At 38.6% G+C, this 22501-nt stretch overlaps 1 protein-coding gene across 1 annotated transcript in view; it reads right to left on the bottom strand.

Moving 5' to 3' along the window:
• Pif1 (Pif1 DNA helicase) overlaps positions 1-22501 on the bottom strand; it is a 162902-nt gene that overhangs the window by 60404 nt on the left and 79997 nt on the right. Inside the window, exons 5-6 of the mRNA XM_090372378.1 lie at positions 21466-21572; positions 11292-11431 (exon numbers count right to left, since the gene is read on the bottom strand). Of these exons, the coding sequence (XP_090228504.1) occupies positions 11292-11431; positions 21466-21572 (247 nt within the window). The remainder of the gene's footprint in view (positions 1-11291; positions 11432-21465; positions 21573-22501) is intronic.

Genomic DNA, 22501 nt, shown 5'->3' with positions numbered 1-22501 from the left:
ATCTGGCAGAGTAGAGGTAGCAAGATTATACACTAGCTGATCCGGACGTCTCCTAGAGAGTTACCAATAGGTTCGGTCCAGTGTACTAACTAGCAGCCGGCCTGCGAACACCGTTTTAGAGCTGTACCCTCTAAATGTAAGAAATATTGGATCTCGCCACGAAGTTCATCATAATCTCAAAAGTCATCAATCATACTGCATGATGGAAGAGATAGGGAAGGGGGTTGACCAAAACTTAGCTCTAGAGACTAAACATGGGTTCCACCACTTCAAGCCGCTAATAAGCAAAGTGGTGGTATTGCACCGGTTGATGAGAGTCATCTACCACCTAGTATTGCATGGTAACATAGAGGGGCAGCATTCCTCCATGTGGTGTGGGCGCCACACCTCGCCCCTGCTTACATTGGTTCACACCTGTGTGGTCACCCACCATGTACTTGTGAATGGAGGTTATACCCAGGATTACTAACAGTCCTACCTCGTGAAGGTGCAAGCAGAGGATTTGGCTGTCACAGACCATCCGGACTTTGCCGAAATTGGGTCCACTTGACTTAAGTGTCACCCGAATATCAGTTCCATCAGCATTTTAGACTCCCAGGTAGCAAGTACGGTTTGTCTGGCATATCTGAGAGAATGTCTGTAACCACCTCAAGGACTGACGGTTAGTGCACGGAAAGCATCGTTAGATTCCAGTAACTTGGTTTCTGGTCGAAGTGATGTAGTGTGGAGGTCTAGGAGTAGTTGGATTCTTAGATCTAAGTATACGTTGCATGAGTGCATCACGTGGTCTCAGTCTTCAGGTTCTCCGCAGTTACAGAGGGCATCCTCGACTAGGCCGAACTCTAGAAGGCGTCTCTTGAAGGACCCGTGGCCAGTTAATAGGAAGGAAGCATAGACGTTTGGGAAGAACCAAGTGGAACGTTGTTTGTTGATGTAGGTTACCTCGGGGAGGAAAAGTTTAGTAGTTGCACCAGTTGTGAAGTTATTCCAGCGGGTTTGCCATAAGTTTATCAATTCTACACACGCACGTTTATGTTCCTGTTTGATGTCGGTATCGGTATGGGTTTGAATAGCGAGGAATTCTGCTTCCTTATTCTTCTTGATGGCATGAGAGAGTCAGATAAAAGCAACCTGGAGGTCCAAGGGGAGGCAGCCTGTTAGTACCTGTAGGGCGGCAGTTGATGTCATTCTACATGCGTGGGTCATTTGTAGTAGCATAAGTCGTTGAATTTGCTGAATTTTACGTTGAGCATGCACTAAAGTCATTCGGTGGTACCGTACTGCAGCTCCATATGTGACAATTGGTATAAATACTGCTGAATATAGAAGGCGTTGAGTTGGTCCTTTAAGACTCCAGTCCTTGTGGGTAAAGCATGCTAACATAGTTACGTAATTTTTTTTATCTTTTCTTTGATAGCTTGGATATGGGGTATGAAAGTTCTCCTGTCGTCCAAAATTACTCCTAGGTACTTCACCGATCGGTAGTTTTTCAGTGGTCGGCTATTAAAACATATGGTAGGAGGTCTAGAGAAGTCCAGTTTGCCTTTCAATAGGAGGGTTTTGCTCTTCTCAGTGGAGACAGAGTTTATTTTCCATGGCCCCATACAGACAGATAAGAGAGAACAACTTCAGCCCGGGTTTCTATGGTGGCATGGGTGGGCCCTTGATGATGACAACCATGTCGTCGGCATAAGAAAGCTGAGTAGTGTGTGTGGGTAGTCCCTCAGGAGCCAGTTGTTGAGTATCGTATTCCAGACAGCTGGCCCCAGGATGGAGCCCTGGGGACAGCCTCGGGTTAGATGTCGGGTGATGCAGTGATATTTTGTTTTAATGCTGACCTTGTGGTTAGAGAAGTAGCTTTTGAGGCAGTGGTAGAAATTCCAGGTATAGTTAGAGATTCTGGCCCTCTGAAGAATGGCCGGCCACACTGTGCCAAAAGCTCCTTTGAAGTCAATGAAGATTGCCAGTACATAGGTTGCATCTGACTGTTCTGCAACTTTGAAGGTTTTAGATAGAGCATCAATTTTGGAGCACCCTTGTTTGAAGCCAAATTAAACGAGGATGCCAAACCACTGGCTTCATATCGGGGGTTGGAAGCGGGAGAGCAGCAGTCAGCAGTCTCTCTTGCCGAGAATGGGAAGCAGCGCAATCAGGCGGTATGCCTTGGAGGTACCTGTGGGATCCTTAGGTAAGAGCCTCAGGTTAGCATGCTTCCAACGTGATGGAAAGTTACCCTCATTCAGACAGGTGTTGAAGAGCTGAAGAAGTATCATTGGAGCTATGGCCCAGAGATGTTGCACAGTCTCGCCTTCAATAAAATCCAGACCAGGAGCTTTACCTTTTTTGATTTTTTTTAATTGCTGCATCGACTTCCTCCTCTGTGAATGGTTCCTCCATAATGGCAAAGAATAGTGGATTTCACATGCAGAACTGCTATGAGTTGTTTCAATATTCACAAATGTTCTCTGCTCATCCCTAATCAATTCTATTCACATAGCTGCCACTGTGTTATATGGTTTAATATTTATTGTGTGTACTCTGGAAAAAAAAAAACATCAGCAAGTGTTTCATCATATATTTCCCACTGTTCAACATTTTCCAATGATCTACATGAAGTAATATTTGATCATTCATGGCAAGATTTTGCACCCCCCCCCAAAAATTTTTTTTTTCCATAGACTACAATGGAAGACCCCTACCTTCTGAATAGTGTACTATAGGCAAAAACTGATAGCACCAGTATATTAGCACCTGTGTTTACCCCAGAAACAAGTTGACCAAACTTGTTTTCCCCCTCCTCTCCCCTGCTGCTTTTCAGCACAACCAGTTGCCAAACGATAACCTGGCACCTAACTGACCAATCTTGAAGTGTGACACCTCATTGGATCCGTCTTCAGCTGATCTAGAGAACTGTTAATACAACCATTTGCTAATCCAAAGTCTTGATTATTCAGATATTTACCAGGCTTTATTCAGATATTTACCAGGCTTTATTCAGATATTTACCAGGCTTTATTCAGATATTTACTAGACTCAGATCTAGAACTGCAGGAACATACTACCAGACATGACTCTACTCAGAGTGACCCTGATGAGGACCCCGTGAATCAACAGGCCTCCTTGGCCTCAAAAAATAAACCACATAAGGCAATACCCAGTTCTGGAACAGATATCTCCACCAACATAAGGTACAAATCCTCAACCTGAACAAAACCAGCCTAATGACAACACCACCACCAAACATGGAGTGATTTCTGACTCATATATACAAAATGAGAAACTTACTGCTAAAATGGAAACCCTGGCTGATAAACTTGAACAAGGAAATCAAATGCCATAATGCCGAGGATTCCTACAGAGACAGAGCTTCCTAAATAACTTCCATCCAAACCCAACCTTTTGGTACTTAAGCCCAATGAAAAATCTATGCAAATAATGAACAAACTGATTAAAGACATTCCACCAAGCATATGAAGTCCCAAATGAAAACTTCAAAGTCCACTCTACATAGAAGATCCACAGCACTGGTGTCATAGTGGAAACTGCCACAAAGGCAGATGCCCAGAGATTCTTACCAACCCAGCTATTATTCATCTAGGTCTAGTGCTAACACACACAAAGCAAGAGTACTGCCAATCATCACATTTGACATTCCCAAGGAGACACCTAAAGAGGAGCTTATTGAGGAAATCTTTCAATGTAATCTAAGCAAATATCATACCAAAGAAGAAATTATCTCAGGCTTTATCCCCAAATATGCCAGGTCATCCACCTCAAAAACAAATGCAACCTGGGTCATTGACCTATTTCCCAAAGTCTGGAATACCATCTTGAATCAGACCAGGTTATTTGTCGGATGGACCTGACACTGGTTCAGGCAGCATGTGTCTGTCCCCATATGCTTCCACTGTCTATGGTTCAGTCATACTACACATGCTTGTGTGCAGAAAGACTCCACCTGTGGCCACTGTGCCGAACATGGGCATACATTCAATGATTGTCAGTCAGAAAAAGTCACAACTGCTTGTTTATGCCTCTAGTTTGTTTATCTAAAATAAGCAAACTAGAGCATGACCATTCAAATCAGGAATACAAACTGCCCCATCTATCAAAGGGCCAAGTAACTCTTCAAGGAAAACAGACCATGGCTGCATGCAAACGAGATCTTGACCAGGCAATTAAATTCCAACAACATAATGCCCAATGAGCACAAGTTGTCATAGATCAGCTCAAAAAAAAAAAAAAAAAGCTGATGAGATCAACACACAGATATCCTGCTCATTCAAGAGCCCTTTGTCAACACAGGAAAAATACAGGGATACCCCATTATTCCATACAAAATGGTGGAACCCACTTGTGACAACCCCAAGGCAGCAGTTGTAAGAAACCAACACTTCACCACCACCATCTGTACCCCTATGGCTGCCTGCACTCATCTTATCAGCTGGCTTGGCTCTTTCTACTGTATCTCCATATTTACCTGACTAGGCAAGGACATCAACCCAACCATACATTACCTTTCAAACAGCTACCACCAACCTTAATAATCAAAAAATCTTAATTTGAATTGATGCCAACTGCCACTCCCACCTGTGGCACAGCAATATCCTATCAAACATTACTGCACCTAGCTTTCAAAATGGAACCCTTCTTGAAGATTTTATTGCCACAACTCTATTTGAAATGCTAAACCTTCAAAGCCAAATATCAACTTTCTCCAATACCCTGCACAAATCTACAATAGCCAACACCATGGCATCCTACTCATTTGTGCATAAATTTGCCAAACTGGTTTATAAATAAGGCCTGGACCACCTCCGACCATAGGGTTATCTCCATCTCCCTGGTCCATTCATTGTATCCTACCCCTCCCTCCAGTAGTAAACAATATTACAAGATTCTCCCTGAAGAAAGTGACTGGGACTTTTTGCAGCCACTGCCCTACATTCTACACTGGGCTCAGAGCCACCAGATTTCTTCAATATACCCCTGATGAGCACTCATCAAAACTGACTAAAATTATCCTCAATTTCTGCAAACTTGCCATCCAAAAAAACAGACCTTCTACAACTCCGTCCCCAGGTGGTTCCACAAACCAGATTATCTGAGACATTGGTCCATACTGTCAGAAAGGAATTTCAAAGAGCCTCCTGGCCACAGCATGAGGTGGATGAGCTTCATGAAAGGTATAAGAGCATCTGCAACAGATATACCAAGGAAGTAAGAGAAAGAAAATGGGCCTTGTAGAAAAACCTTGCTGAAAGTACAGGAAATAGCAACCCCTGGAGTATTGCATACAAAATCATCAGCAAGCTTACCAGCGTAGAGTTTATAAACTCTACTCTAACCTCAAGTGGCTCTCTAATTCACAGGATGAGTCAATGGGCAATATACTCTCAACCCTCTTTCCCAATGATGACAGTCTCCTCAATAACCAACAATAACTCATCACACAGGAAAATGCCTATAATTGGAACTCCACTGTTGAAGAACCTTTAACAGATACTGAACTTGCAGTAGCCCCAGACCATGACCTTATCAAAGTTATCAAACAATTCCACAGTAGCTTCTGGAACTCTATAACAAATGCCTGGCACAAGCCACATTCCCTATCACCTTGGAATTAGCCTCTCTTAGACTGATCGCAAAACCAGACAAACCTCTAAAGCACCAAAACTCCTACTACCTTATTGCTCTACTCCCTGTTCTTGACAAGGTCTTTGAGAGATTCCTCTATCTATGAACCAATCAACATTATACTGCTGCCAATCATCCATCTCCAAGACAGCATGGATTTAAGCAAGGCTGTAGTACCAAAGATGCCCTCCAATCTCTAATTTCAGCTACCACTCAAACGGAACAAAAGTATCTAGCAGTCTACTTGATTGACTTTGCTGGAACATTTGATGCTCTCTGGTGGCAAAGCATTCTTAGGTGACTCAGACATGTAGCCATCCCCTACAACTTCTGTCGCTGTTTATGAAACTACCACACCAAATTGATGGGTAGAGCTTCTGTCATCATCATCACCAGCCATTTTCGATCCACTGCAGGATGAAGGCCTCTCCAGCAACTCTCCATTTCTTTCTGTTTTGTGCAATGGCCATCCATTTATTTCATCTGTCCGTCTTCATTGTTTGTCTTCCAGGTTTTCTTCTAGCTCCTCTTGGGTACCATTCTGTTATTTTCTTAGTCCATCTGTCATGTCTTCGAGCTATGTGTCCTGCCCAAGATCATTTTAGTTCTTTAGTTTTGATAAGAATGTCCTTTACTTGAGTTTGCTGCCTAATCCACATGTTTCTCTTCTTATCTAACAGTGATTCCCAATATAATTTGTTCCATTCTTCGCAGCTTCGTTCTCAGCTTCTCTTCCATTCTTTTGGTGAGTGCCCACGTTTCACTTCCATAAGTCATGGTGGGAAGTATACATTGGTTCATTATTTTACGTTTCAGACAAATTATTGGAGACATTAAGACAATTATTGGAGGCTTGAAGTGGTCGAACCCATGTTTAGTCTCCAGAGCTAAGTTCCGGTCAACTCTTCCCCACCTCTTTCATCATGCAGTATGACTAATGACTTTTGAGGTTACGATGAACATCATGGTGAGATCCAATCTTCCTTACATTTCGAGAGTACAGCTCTAAAACGGTGTTCGCAGGCCGGTGGCTAGTTAGTACACCGGACCGAACCTACTGGTAACTCTTTAGGAGGCTTCAAGATCAGCTAGTGTATAATCTTGCTACCTCTACTCTACTCTGCCAGATAGTGACTGGAGGGAGTCCGAGTAGTGTGTTTGTTTGTTATTTGGTATTTAGGAGCATTAGCAACTAAGGCCATATTGCTCCGGGATATACGGTGGTCATTCCTGACCTTTCCGCATCCTCCGTATTTGGTGGTGACGGGCTCGAACCACGGTCTAATCAAGAAGCGTGTGCTACGCACTGCTGCTCCTTCCCACCTGGCTACGGAGGCCTGAGTAGTGTGTATGCGGAGGGTATTGTAGAGGCCACGTTATGTCAAGGTTCTGGGTATATTCTTACCATGTATACGCCATATCCAAAAATTTCATTACTTCATACAGCATGTCCCTCCCACTTTTTCTACTATTGAATTCACCATGAATTGTCAAACTAATAGAGTAAGCTTATCTGCGAAAAGATCTAAACCTCCCAAACACTTCCAGTTCATTTCACAAATATATGTGATCTCAATTCTAATCTCAACAATGTCCATTTCCAACTTCAAATTCACAGAACCAACTTTTCATCTTCCTCGTTTATTCATTCAACTGTCGTTTTCTGGAACAACCTTCCTTCCTTCGCATATTTCCTAAAATTACAGTCTGCAGAAGTTCAAGTCTAATGTCAACAAATATCTTCTTTCGTCTTCTCAACCTCCAACCCAAGCACGGTACTAAGTACTATAGGTTCTAATACTTCTCGTGTTTTGGGGTTTCATAAAAAAAAAATTGAGATATTGCTCCTCAGTATGTGACTATATTTCCTGAATGCTATCCATCCAAAATATATTCTTCTCTTGCCTTCCAGCCATTTACCATTTTTACAGCTAATGACTTGTCCCAGATAAGTATAAGACTCTACCTTTTCAATTACTGCTCCTTCAATCATTATATCCCTTTCTATGGCATACTTGTTCATCATTACTTTTGTTTTAGCCTTATTCATCTTTAGTCCAAAATACTTACTAACTCTGCATAACTGATTAAGATTTTCCTCTAATTCTTTGGGATCATGGCTTATGACCACAATGTCATCTGCAAATCGTAAATGGTTTAGGTACTCTCCATTGACGTTGACTCCTTTCTGCAACCAACTAATCTTCTGAAAGCTTCCTCAAGGGCAGCTGTAAACAACTTCGGAGATATTGTGTCTCCTTGTCGAACTCCTTTCTCAATTTTAAATTTCCTACTGTATTTGTCTAGTCTAATAAAGGAGGTAGTGTTCTCATATATTTTCTTCAAAATCATAATATATGGGAGCTTCTGTATTTGACCATAACCATTACAGTTCTGTTGATTTGTAGATTACTTACTACTGATTGTCCATGCCTCATACCTCCCTTGAGGTATGAGGCATGGACAAGCTCATACCTCCCTTGAGGCGAAAAGCAATGCTGCCCTTAGCAAACTCCATGACTGGTCATCCTTCTACATGCTCTGCACTTCACCTCAAAAAACCCAAGGCATATTCATTAAAGGAACCCTCAGTCCTACTAGAAATTAGGTATCTCCATAAAATTCACCTCTCAGATCAAATTACTTGGCATTATTATATACACCAAGCTTTCTTTTTTTAACTCCAACTGGTTGAGCTCTATACAAAAGTTAGAATATATGTATCAATGATTGCCAGAATCTCAAGGTTTGACTGGGGACTCAGACATCATGCTCTTACTACTCTGTACAAAGCTGTCTTCCTTCTGGTCGGGTGCTACAATGCGGGCATATGGTTCCATTGAGCCATCATTCAGAGAAACCAACACAAGCTGGAATCTATCCAGAGATGCATTTGCCTTGCCACCACATGTGCCTACTGCACTGATAGTATGCTGGTCCTACAGGTCCTTGCTGGAGCTTTGCCACTACATCTGGAAGTTATCACTCAAGGGCTTAGCTAATGCCATCAGAAATTAATCCCTGCTACAATTTTCAATTATAACCTAAACAGCCCTCTCAAAGAGGAGAAAAAATATTATCTCGGTTTATCTTACACAATGCTGGCAAAATGAATGGAATTAATCAACTAAGGTCAGTTTAACAAAAGGCTTTGTTTCAAATGTGACACTCACCTATCCTAAATCTCCCCCATGGTTCTTCCCAGGGCTCTATGCCACGTATATGATCACTGGCCATGGATTACTCAACTCCAAACTTGCAGAACTTAGGCTTACCTAATTGCATCCTTTTAGATGCAAGATACTTCAAGCACTATGTTCTCTTCCTCACAGCAAAGAATTCTTTTTTGTCACAACAAATGAAGACCACTACAAGGAACCTTCTGCATTTGTCCAGGCCACATTTTCATACAGAAAAACAAACCTCACAAGAATTTCACTCCCTTAACCATACAAAACTAAGAGTGAAAAGACATCACTCTGCTGACTTACCACCACATGAAGACATTGCTGATGCCCTGGTTACTGGGCATGAGAACCTTGACCATTTTCACCTGCCATATTTCTACTTTTCCTGCATCTGGGCACATTCCCAGCAAGATATATCTAACTCTTTGGTCTCTCTCTCTACTGGAGGATGCCTTCTCTCTCATCCTTCTACTTCTTACCCAATTTAATTCCCACTCTTTTACTATCACCCTTGCTAACACCTTTTTTTTTTTTACTTGGTCTCCATCCAGAAAGCTCAGGCAACCCTGGCAGAGACTAGCCAGAGAAAATAGCTGCCTGGCTCATCTCCTAGTGGTGGTGGCGAGCAATGTACAATCCCACTAGGGGCCCTGCGGCCAAGTAGTCAAAAACACAACAACAGAACATAACACAGCTTTAACAAACCATATACAGTGGATTCCGGTTATTTGGACCACCAGTTAATCGGGGCAGCCATTTATTTGGGGCAAATCTTAAAAAACAGAACCCAATCGAGAAAATAGTGTTTACCTGGCTTAATTGGGACAACGTGCCGTTTAATCATGGCAGGAGACCGCAGCACTGGAGATTACCCTACGATTGTCTCCGACTGTTCAGTCGGATTTCTGGAAATCACAACCATAAAACAATAAAAACAATTAGAAGTCACCTGTTTATTGGGCTTTTCTGTTAGTGCAATCTATCATAAACGGATAGTAAACTCAACCTTACTGAATTTGTGATAATACCAACAGCTGAAATTCTGTGGGTTATTATGGTGAAATGTGTTTACACTTCCATGGAATATTCAATCATATAAAAAAAATAATTTTCAGAATCTTCTCTTCATTCCTATTTTTAAAGCTTCATAACTTGTTACTTCGTTCTCACTTGTGCATATCGTGTTATTTGCAATTTGTGTGTGCCGTGTTCTTTGTTATTAATTGCTTATCTTTTTACTGTTTTAAATTTTAACCCCCACCCACAATTGTCAGTGAACAGAAAAGTCAACTAGTCAATATATTACAGTACATAATAATTAAGCTATGCGCATAGGCGTAAATTTATTTTTAATTTGCTAACCTGTGGAAAATATTCCTCCGATTTTCACATATCATTTAATTTTTTAATTGGTAACGTAAAAAACAAAAATGATAAAGTGCAGCCATTATCAACCCACTGCAGGATGGAAGCCTCCTCAACAATTCATGCTGAGGGAAATGGACCATAATCTGCCACGCTGGTCCAGTGCGGGTTGGCAGATCGACCATATTCAGCAGTCAGGGGCTTGAACCCCGGTCTACTCAAAGAGCATGTGCTACTGCACTCCCACTCCTGACCACTTGGCTACTGTGGTAAGGTAATAAAGGTTAAATTTGTGCTTAATACATCTTTACTTTTATAGCCTGTGGATAATATTCCTCGTATTTTCGCTAATTAGAATCGCTGTAGAATTAAATAGAATTAAAATTCAATTCACAAACGTGATCACAATGACCGGCGCTTACTACACATCGTATAAGTGAATGGTATTTTACTATGGTGAGTCCATCATAACATGATGGACTCACCATAGTAAGTCCATCATAACATGATTTGATTGTACTGTGAACCAATTGTAAAGTGGGGGTCCATTGTATTTTTAACTATTTATGTGAAACTTCTGATAATTGGGGCAGCCGCTTAATCGGGCCAAAATGCACTAGTCCCGATGTGTCCCAAATAATCGGAATCGACTGTACTACACTCAATTTTGGCTTTCACAGAGCATGTATTTCTTCACAAGAGTACTTATGGCACAGATGCAGGAAACAACCAGTGATACCTTACTCCAAACACTATGCTCAACATTTTCAGCCTGCAAAACACACAAAACAACCTGTGAACATACAATCATTACAAACACAGAAAGCTATTACAAGAACAATATAACCTTAGATGCTTTTTTGCTTTGTTGAACATTATTATTTTTATAGTGCATTAGCACTATGAAAATGACAACAATATTCAACAAAGAGAATGCCGCATAAAAACAATTTATGCTATTTATATTTAAGAAATATTGATGGCCATGAGAATTTACTGACTGACCTTCATATAATGACATGGAATAAAATTTACAAATTAATAGAATTATATTGAATCAGTTTGTAAGTACAAAGCAGTAAAGACTCTAAATATACTTACCAGGCAACTTTTTAAGTTGAGATTCATTGATATAATCAACATCACTATTATGAGTACACAGCTTAGTTGCAAGTATTCCATCTCCATCTATTTGATTATTGGAAGTGGAATTAAGTATATTTACAGCATCATCAGTGCACCTGAAAGTTATTTAACATTCATATCAAGGAACATCTGAACTTAGTTTAAAATTCATAAAAATTTCAAATAACAAATATAAGTTTGATCAAAACGCTTGGGGACTGCCATTACATCTTGCAATTTCAGCACTGTAGTAAGCTGCAATGTTGCAACATGCTTGGTGACTTTTTAATGGTTTGCAAAGATTAAAGAGGGCCGTTTGTCCACTGAAAATGATTCTGGCTGTAGATACACTTCAAATTCAAAAACCCAATGATTCAATCACTCATATTCATGTTCTGATCAGGACTAGTTGATATTTAACTATCCACAAAACTGATAGTGAAATTGGTGTTTCACATGGGACATATCAATCAATTTTAATGCAAGTTTTTTCAGCCTAGCATCTCCACTAATAATCACAAAGATTGGAGAGTTCCCAAAGTTGGGATCTTTGTCAGTGTGCTGCTGCTGACCCACTGTTTCTTCCATCATTACTGTGATGATACATGGCTATGACTCAGAAAAGAAGGCTCAGTCTTCTCAATTCAGAATAATCGCCTGAGAGGGCATAAATTCAAATTGAGGAAAGACAGATGTAGGATAGACGTGCGGAAATTTGCCTTTAGCCAGCGGGTGGTTGGTTGGTGGAACAGACTTCCATCCCTTGTAGTGGAGGTTGATAGCCTAAATAAGTTTAAGGCTCAGCTGGACAGGTATTTTGAACGAACAGAGGGATGAAGTGGAAGTGGTTTTTTTTTTTTTTTTTTTTTTGGCTGATGCTGCATAAGCTTGCTTTCTTGCATCAAATGCCTCTACTAATGCTAATGCTAATTGAAAAGTCCATCTTTTTCATGGCCTAAAAAAAGCAAGGCAATGTATCTTAAATGTATTTTTTGACTCATAAGGGACTATTCATTATGAATTTGTCCTGCATGATGATAATAAGCAGTGAATGCCATAAAAGCTCAACTGTACATTGCTGTTTAGAATAACAGGTGGACTTAAAAGAAGGTGGGCCAAAAACAGGTGGACTTAAAAGAATTGGCACTTAACAATTCAGAACACTCCATAGGAACCATTAGCAATAACAAAAGAACTAATCTAGAATGATTCCAGAAGTTGGAGAATCAGTGTATACAAGGAGTTGAAGGAGATCCATCAAATAGCTGGCAATGGAGTTAATTATTCCTGCCCCACATATTTTTCCTACCCCCATTTAATTTTCCTACTGCAAATTAATCCTTATTTGTTTAATTACTTCCCTTTTCCTTCTTTTAATGCCCACTTATTAGGGATTTATACAGAACCTTATTCACTTGTATTGTTCCAATACTAATGAAAACCAGATATTTTGAGCAAATGTTAATTTTATGCTGACAAAGAGGAGAGTCAATATGAGAAAAACAACTCCATTTGTAACGAAGCATAAACCCACAAAGTTTTACTGAACTGCTTCTTAAAATAACTTACAATAATAACGACTTCCACTGAACAGCCAAAGAGGTCAGCAAATTTAACTGTCTGCGAGAGTTCTCATGATGAAATATAAACATGCTGATCATGAAATTACAGGGGAATGAACTATTTACTAGGTACGTGTAGCTACCGATCATAAGTATTGCATAGCACCCCTTTCAGTCCCAGAAGGCAACGTGGAGAGGGGTACTTAGATCTGCTCACACCCTTGGTTAATCATCACACAGGGTGATGGATATGTGAAGTAATTGGAGAGGGGATGATGTGATCATCCCTTTTCTTTATTTCTCGATCACATGTTGTCCGAGTGAGTGGGACAAAAGTATCCCAACATCCAATAGGATGCCGAGTTGGGCTAAACTGGGAGAGAAATTTTGGACACAAAAGAGGGCCCACAGGAGACCCAGAGAGGACGATTGAAGGCAAGACTAGCACAAGCAAGTCAAGAGCCAGTGAGCCCAAGCAATCAGTGATGAAGCTGCCAACAGAGTAGGTCCTGTTAGGAAGACAGCCAACATCCAAGGTACCCAACTGGTGAGGACATTCAGAGTTTTCTGTCGAATGAGGCCCAGTCTAGTAAGCTTGGAAAGTCGAAATGTCTTTTGTATAAGTGTGGAAGGAAGATGTTTGGAATGATGATAACTGAATATAAATTATTCATATTAATTCCTACCTATAAGGAACTATAATGATAAAAGGATTTCTTCTTAATATTTTGTTTCTTCCTAGTATATTTTGTGTTTCTTAGTATTTTTGTGACTTGACAGATATTGCCAATGAGTAGATGTTTTTAACAATGCATATCTATGCACTAAGTTGAAGTGATAACGACTGCTACTTATGTGTAACTACCATAATATGGGCACAAGCGGGTGACCATTATAATTAATTACTACGTTATCTTATACTTATGAATGTTCCAACAATCAACCACCCACTGGCTAAAGGCAAACTTCCACACATCTATCCTACAACTGTCTGACCTCAATTTGAATTTTATGCCCTCTCAGGTGATTATTCTGAGCAAGAGGAAGAATCCGATCAGCATTGAGCATGCTCAAACCATTCAAGGCTTTATACACATCAATCAGATCACTTCGCAGGTGCCTAGTCTCCAGACACTGTAATTTGCAAAACTTAAACCTTTCTTCATAAGAGCAACCATTTGTTCAATTCATTAATCTTGTTGCCCTTCTCTGTACTCGTTCCCACAGCTCTACATCCTTCTTAAAATAAGGCCTCCAGACCTGTATACAGTACTCAAGGTGTGGCCTGACCATTGCCTTATACAAGAGGATAATCACCTCCTTATCCCTGCTAGAAAAATTCCTGATGTACGATTGCTTTTTAATCTTTTTTAATAAATATGTTTGTTTTGAAAGAGTGCCTCTTTTGTAGAGGGTATAGAGACTGTTGTCCTATTTTACCACTAGACGAACGATTTAGGGGTGTCAGAGACATGGGAGATTTGTACACCATAACTATACTGGTGGTGAAAAATATTAGGAACACCTAATCGCCTGTCATTCATAAGGCTCTTCGTAATACTGTCCATGCTCTATGCCCCTAGTCGTCGTTGTCGTCGTCATCATCGTCATTAAACGGTAACACTGTTGCCATGACCAATATGAGATTCTCGGAGAAATTACATCGATATTTGAAACATATAAAGAAGAAACCATGAAAGAAAAGGAAACGGTTTCTGGTGTTTTGAGAAGTTAGCAGAGGGAATTATGTTTTACTATCTTGATTGCTATTTAGTAATGAAGTATTATTATTATTATTATTATTATTTGATAATGCATAGTAATAAGCAGCAACATCCTATGAATCAGCCCAGTTGTACATTTTTGGCTTGCAGTTGCAATGTCTAAAAGAAATGAATCTGAATTAGTTAAGAACAACAAGTGATCAAACTAGTTACTGCTTGTTGCTAAAATTGGTATTATTTTTCCTGTTAACAAATGACATATGTAGGTTTGAGTTCAAAAGGTTGGACTATCATTCGAGTTTTTATTGTTTTAAAATAATATCCTGAATATGCACTGCAATTTTTCTTAACCATATCAGTAATCGATTCCTTCTCTGATTAAAATATTTGCATCATATACACACACAGTCATTTTTATATATAAATACAAGGGATTAGCATTACACACAAAATGGAAGGACCAAGTTTAGAGGGGTCAAACTTAGAAGTATTGGAACCATTGTTTCCAACACAACCTGAATCGATGCTTGAACCTGTAAGGGTAAATTTTTATCCCACTCACTTGAACTAAGCTCAGAGAAGAATTTTACGATATTTAGGGTGGCCTTCGTCACTCAGTTTGAGTGCACCGAACCCCTTATAACACAACAAAGGAGTTCACCGCAACTAAATAAGAAAGAGGAGAATTGGTAATTCAATTTGGGATACATTTAAGAAATCTATGTAGAAAGAAATCTATTTAAAACAGAAAATGAAACAACAGAAGTGTTAATGTTAAGGGATCAAACCCTTTTGGTTCAATTTTTAAGCAGGCTGAGATTGAAACTAAAGCATTTGGTCTTAAGCCAGAATCCATCTACCTTCCAACAAGCCTTAGAAGTCATTGCACACAAGGAACAAAATGAGAAGTTAACACAAGGTAAACAGGTATCTATAAATGTAGCTAACAATTAAGAAAAAATTTTCAAACATATCTTAGAACTGGTCCAAGAACAAATTCATTCTCTACAGCATTCATTAGATAAATTATCAACAAATAACTGATTTAAATAGTCTAGAGAGACACTTGTCTTCTCTTAACAACAAATTTCAGCAATATGTCATGGGAATCGATCATCAATTGGAAGAAATCAGACATAAGCTGAATAATCCATATTATCTAACGAATGGGAAGACATGGCCCCAGTAAGTGACGCAGCTAAGACCGACCTGGATGTTGCTCCACACGGAGAAATGTTTAGAAATCCAGGAGCTTGCAATCAGGAGATATCAAGTTACACTGGTCACGACGATAGGCCATAGTGATCATTTAAGGACTTTGTAAATAGTGATAGAGGTGTACCGTGTGACCATGCACTTTCATGCCGAGCCAAGAGCCCACTTATCAGCAGCGGATAATTGCTGGAAATAACTACACTGGTGCACCACAACTTGAGAGATCCTCTGATAACAGAGTGAACAATACTAATGTAAATTCAAACACTTTTCGTGCAAGACCTAGAGAAGAGCTATATGGGAGTATAATATAAGACGAAGACAAAGACCACTTGGGGTAACATGAGACAGGCAGGTAAACCATGCAGGAATTGCTTCGGACTAGCAATTTAACGATAGATCGAGCTGACAAAAAAAGAAGATTCAATATGACAAATTATTGAAGCAGAGGCCACCTGATGTTACTGTGTGTGGGATAATGAGAAAACACTGTTCCCTTGAGCATGAAAATTACAGTAAACCTAGCTCTAGATGGAAAGACATTTACAGAAGATGTGCTGGTAGCTTTGGACACTTTGGCTAGCCGTTACAAAATCATACTCGATTCAGACCATTTGAGGAAGCACGGGTTCATTCTAGACTCAGGAAGACATATTTTAAAATCAATTTCATTTGGAATCTGGACAAGAGAAGTAGGAGTCAGAGAGAAAATTTTTGGTGACTCAAAACCCAGCATAGGTAAATTAACATCTAAGTATATTATCCCGCCAATTACTGAGTCCATACTATCAGTATAGTGAGGCCCCACGTTTCTTCCAGGGCAAATAGTGTTAGCAGAATCTAATTATAATTTAGACAGTAATGACTGGGCAGTCAGGTGTTCATTAGACAAGTTGTCTAGAGATAGAAAGGTGACAGTTGCGGTAGCAAATGTATCTGCAGAATCCTTGAATTTGCCAAAAGGCATGGGGTTTGCGAAATTAGAATGTATTATTATCATGAAAGAGGTTAATTATGCAGATGAACGAGTGAATGCTAAGGACCACCTCCAGTGACTATACAAGACTTTAAGTTAAACCATTTGACTGTGTCTCAGGGACAAAAATTAACTAATTTACTGCATAAATATTAGGATGTCTTTGATAAATCACCATTACAGCTAGGTCGCTCCTCAGTGCTTCAATCATTGGATAAAACTTACACATGATACTGCCATTAAACAACATGTGTATTGTACGTCTTATGCTTTACAATAAGAGGTGGAAAGGCAGGTAAATGAGCTGAGTTGCTGGACGCAGGTGTGATTTCTCCGAGTGTATCACCTTTTTCAGTTCCGTTCAGTGATGGTGAAGAAAAAGGATGGTTCTTTTCAAATGTGCATTTACTTTAGGAAGCTGAATGCTAAAACTGTGGCAGATAATTTCTCAATCCCTAAGATCACAGAAATTCTAGACGTTTTAGGAAATGCTCGCTTTTACAGTACACTTGATCTTCAATCTGGTTTCTGGCAATTGCCTATGCACCCAGCTGATAAGCATAAAACTGCTTTTACTACAGGCTCTGCATTGTATCAGTTTAATAGATTACCAATTTGGTCTAAGAAACAGTCCATCCAGTTTTGTGAGAGCTATGTTAATTGTGCTACAAAATTTAAAGAAAGAGTCTATATTCTGCTATCTTGATGACATTGTAATCGCTAATAAAATGTTCGAAGATCACTTATGCAAATTAGAGTTGGTTTTTTCAATGCCTACGGCAGTACAATCTCAAACTGAAACCATCTAAGTGTGATTTTTTGAAGCAGGAGATCACGTATCTTGGTCATCGTGTCAGTGTTGAAGGAGTACATCCAGAACCTAATAATGTTTCTGCATCAAGGACTGTCTCCATTCCCAAGACGGTAAAATAGGTCAGATTTCTAGGAATGACTGGTTGCTATAGTAAGTTTATTAAAGATTATGCAGAAGTATCTCTGCCATTAACTAAACTAACTAAAAAGGGCACTTCCTTTGTATGGAATGAAACGATGCAGGCTGCTTTTGAGAAGCTTAAAACTGCTTTAATATCATATCAGAACCTCTGTTGATCTATCCAGATTTTTCAAAACCATTCTTTGTGAGCACCGATGCTAGCAATCATGCAATCACAGGAGTTCTTGAACCAGAAGGGAATGATGGTCAATGCCATCCAACAGCCTATGTAAGCAGGGTTCTAAAGCACACTAAAAGGTCATACAGTACAGTGCAAAAAATAGTTTGGCTGTTGTGTACTCTATATAACCCAATTCAGACCTTATCTATATGGAAATTGGTTCAGGGTCATTTCTGACCCCTCTCCATAGCAATATTTGCTCAAAATTAAGAATCCCACTCCTAGATTAACTTGCTGGAATCTAATGCTGCAAGCTTATGATTTTGAAGTAGAATATAGACCAGGAAGAGTACACTCAAATGCAGACTTCTTATCTTGCCTATATTAGAGGGAGATACAAAACAAAACATGAAGCATCTGATATCCTTAGTAAAATAAACTTCAATGCTTCTTGTAGACAAGTTAGGAACCTTACACTGTTTCACCTTGACTCTGTCACTATGGACTTTATGAAGTTCAGTCCACTGAACAGAATCAGCAAATGACTCTCTCACTGACTTCTTTGACAACTCCCAATCACTGATGAATTCCATCCACAAGTTTGCCTCTTCTCTTCAAATGCAAAATGACTAGCTCTCATCTAATTATTGTAGTTTTTTATTATTTTTTTAAAAATTATTTTTCTATTCTCTAACTAATTAATTTATTATTTATTTTACCGGTAACTTAACTTAATGCAATCCTCTTTTGTACATATGATTTTAATTTTTAAATCTATATCAATGTTTATCTTCCTGTTGGATTTCATATTATTGTTATCAATTGAGTTCATTGTTCTGCTCTCAGATACACTGTTAATGGTTAGCTGTTGTGTATCTTGTTGTTAATAAAAAAAATAAAAAAATAAAAATAATGCATGCAAGAAACCAGTTACTAAACAAGTTGGGTCAACTTGTTGTCAACTGTCAACCTGAGCCAACCTAGAAACACTAGTAATGCCGAAGCATGCCACTAAAGAATTAATGAAACCTTTACAGAGGGAGAACCCTAAATTAAACGATTTAATCACTCAATTAGAGGGAAGTGCTCAGTCTTTAACAAAGATCCCAGGCTCTTACTATTTAAACGATGGGGTATTGTATCACTACACTTTACCTGACTCGAAATCGACTCTGTGAACAATTAGTGGTGCCACACTCTTTAAAAGGAGAAATATTAAGAGTGTATCATGATGATCTGCACAGAAGTCATTTAGCTTTCGGTAAGTCATTACAAAGAATCAGACAAGACTTCTCAAAACAAAACTTCTCAAAATTTGGGTGAGCATGTAGAGTGATGTTAAAAATTATACAAATACCTGCTCCTTATGTCTAGAAAGGAGTGGTTACAATCCAAATGCAAAAGCAAATTTGATTAGAATGCCTACAGAATCATCACCATGGTAAAGAGTTGGAATGGACATTCTTGGACCCCTACCTACTAGCTTAAATGGAGACAAGTATCTGTTAATGGTTGTCGATTGTTTTACTCGCTATGCGGAACTGATTCCTTTGAAAACACAAAAAGCAGAGGAGGTAGCAACTGCTTTTGTCAACCATGTAGTTGCACGACATGGAATTCCCCAGAATCTTGCCACAGATCAGGAAACAAATTTTGTATCTAAGCTTATGCAAGAGGTATATGCTAAACTGGGCATAAGGAAGCTCCAAATGAGTCCCTACCACCCACAATGCAATACAAAGGTGGAAACGTAAAATAGGACCCTAGCAGGGATCCTGTCACATGTAGTGAATACCACTAAATCAAATTGACATCTCTGTGTACCTCTGGCAATAGCTGCATATCATTCATCTGTTCATTCGGCAACACTTGAAACACCAAATTTTCTTATGTATAGAAGAGACTTGATACTACCCCAGTATATTTGGATGTCTCAGTCACATACAACTTATGCATCACTAGAACATTATTCTGAACCAGGATGCAGTGAACATATGAAATAGTTCAACAGTATTTGGAAGAAGCCTCTTCCAAATACTGTTGTAAGTATATCTTTACACACCAAGAGTAAAACTAAGTCGAACCTGCAAATTAGCACACCAAAATAGTGGACCTTATTGAATAACAGCTCAAACTTTTCCTGTTAACTTCAGAATACAACATATTTATCAGCCTAGAGACAAACAGTTGGTGCATGTTGATCGGATGATTAAAACTACAGATTGGAAACCATTTCCAGAACTGTGCCTGGGCAAACCCCAGTGAACACTAAACCAAAAGAGGTTTATGTAGAGTCAGAAACAGAGGAAGAAGAATGGTTTGATCCAACTGAGACTACAATTCAAGCTTACTCATATCTATCCCACTATCATGCTTGCCAAACAGGTCAAAATGAACAAGCCTTGACTGGATTGAGTATGCTGAATGTTAATGGTATTCTTCCACTTGCTGAGACTACACACAAGGGGGCATAAATTCAAGTTGAGGAAGAATGGTTGCAGTATAGATATGTGGAAGTTTGCTTTCAGCCAGCGAGTGGCTGATCATTGGAACAGGCTTCCATTTTTTTGTTATGGAAGTGGATGGGGTGAATAAATTCAGGGGTAAACTAGACAAATTCTTGGAGAGCATGGATGGGCAAACTGGGTTTTTTTTTTTTTTTGGCTGATGTTATATAAGCTTACTTTCTTGCATCATTTGCAATTACTACTACTATTTTTAAAAATAGGGTTTAATTTAATCAAGAGAGATTTTAATTTTTTACATTTAATAATTAAATACAACTTTATTATTACAAGACAATAATAAAATTCTTATAAACTGTTAAATATATACATAAAGCACTAAAATCTTTTACTGAATGAAAATGGCCATTTTCAAAATGTCAGTGTGAAAATAGTTTGTGACATGCTAGTTTTAAGGTAGTGTAAAGGGAGGGGGGACACACAATAAGGATGCATGAACTGCATGCAACCAGCAAATTGGCTATGTGTTTTAGAGATTGGAATATAAGTGAAGAAAATAAGGCAGTCTGATAATGGTACACTTCTCTGCATTCACTTTAGAAATTTAATACCTGCAATTACAATATAACCTAGTTCCTTTACTTAAAAGAATATGGCCTTCTAATGGCCATATTCTGATAAAATTCTGATAAGCTTACTGATATGAATGGAATCAAATATAGCAGCGACAAATACAATATCAAACTGTGCAGCATAATGAAATGCATCAAACAAGAAGGGAAGTTTTCCAAAGGATAGCTGCCACTTGTTTTCCATAACAGAAAGTAGGAGCTGTATTTGAAGAATATGGTAATGCAGGAAGAGGAATAAAAAGAAGAAGAGTCTTCTGAATCAGTTTAAGGACAAGAGAACTTAAAAGGAAATACGGATGGAACACTAATAGAGAAAAGCAAATGAGAGGATACATCAGCAAATTAAACAGTTCATTATTAAATGAAATATTTAGCAAAATATAATGAAAAGGATAGTAATCTTTAATTCTAATGTAACATATGCAAGGCAGGCAAAAATAATGCACTCAGTTAAAACCAACCTGCCTATTCTTACATCTTGAAGAATTTTAATAAATAATAAATCCTTCTGTCTCAACACACGAGTTAGTTCCATATTCAGCTGAATGCATTTATTCCATGCTGAACTCTGAAAACAGACAAAAAAAATAAAAGATTATCTTTAAAAAGCTGACTTTAATTTCTTGTTAACACTGCTGTTTATTCAAGAAACTGTTCATTTAAAAACAATTTTAAAATGAATTACGATAATAATCCAGTGAATTATAAATATTTTTATAAGTTTACAGAAATAAAGCTTTGATAATTAATAGAATAGTGACATTAAAGCCTTTTTATAGTGTGATATTGGAGTATTTACAACTGTAAATAAAAATATTGTATAAGTACACAAATAAATAATTAAACTTAGTTAACTTCAATCTTTCTAAAAACAAGTCCTATCTTACTTCTCACAAAAAATAAATCTGCTGTTCCCACATTCATCTTCAACAACACTCAGATATCTAAACAAGATTACAACTGAGAATAACCCCGACTAACTGTTCTTGGCATAAGCATATCACAATTATTGCATCCTCTCCACTGAAGAAACTAGCCCATCTCTTTCACTTTATGTATTACATTTCTTCTAAACAGCAATTAACAATCAATCACTCAAAGCATTATGCTTCATTTATTTCATTACATTTTAGGTGTTAATTGTAAATTATACATAAAATAAAAACTTATGTATGAAAGATTATTACCACATAGAAAATTCTCAAGCTCTGAGGTTTTCTTTAAATGGAAATTTACTCAATGTATAACTTCTCCACCTCCCAAATAGTGAGACATGGGAAGTAATGCAATGGATGAGGAATGCTGACCTACATTAGCCCGCTTCTTCCTCTTCCCTTTCTTTACATTTTTTTTCTGTCCGCCATGCTCAATGCACATATTGTCATATATCCGATTATAATTTGTAGGGTATAAGAATGGCTGTTGTCTTTGCTTCATTCTAGGTTGAAAGAGAGGCCCATACACTTAGAAAGTTCCTTGTATGTCATTTATTTTATC

Source organism: Mastigoproctus giganteus, chromosome 4 (assembly GCF_048544385.1).
Source record: "Mastigoproctus giganteus isolate SK-2022 chromosome 4, ASM4854438v1, whole genome shotgun sequence".
Taxonomy (NCBI): domain Eukaryota; kingdom Metazoa; phylum Arthropoda; class Arachnida; order Uropygi; family Thelyphonidae; genus Mastigoproctus; species Mastigoproctus giganteus.
This window is presented reverse-complemented; position numbering and strand designations above follow the sequence as displayed.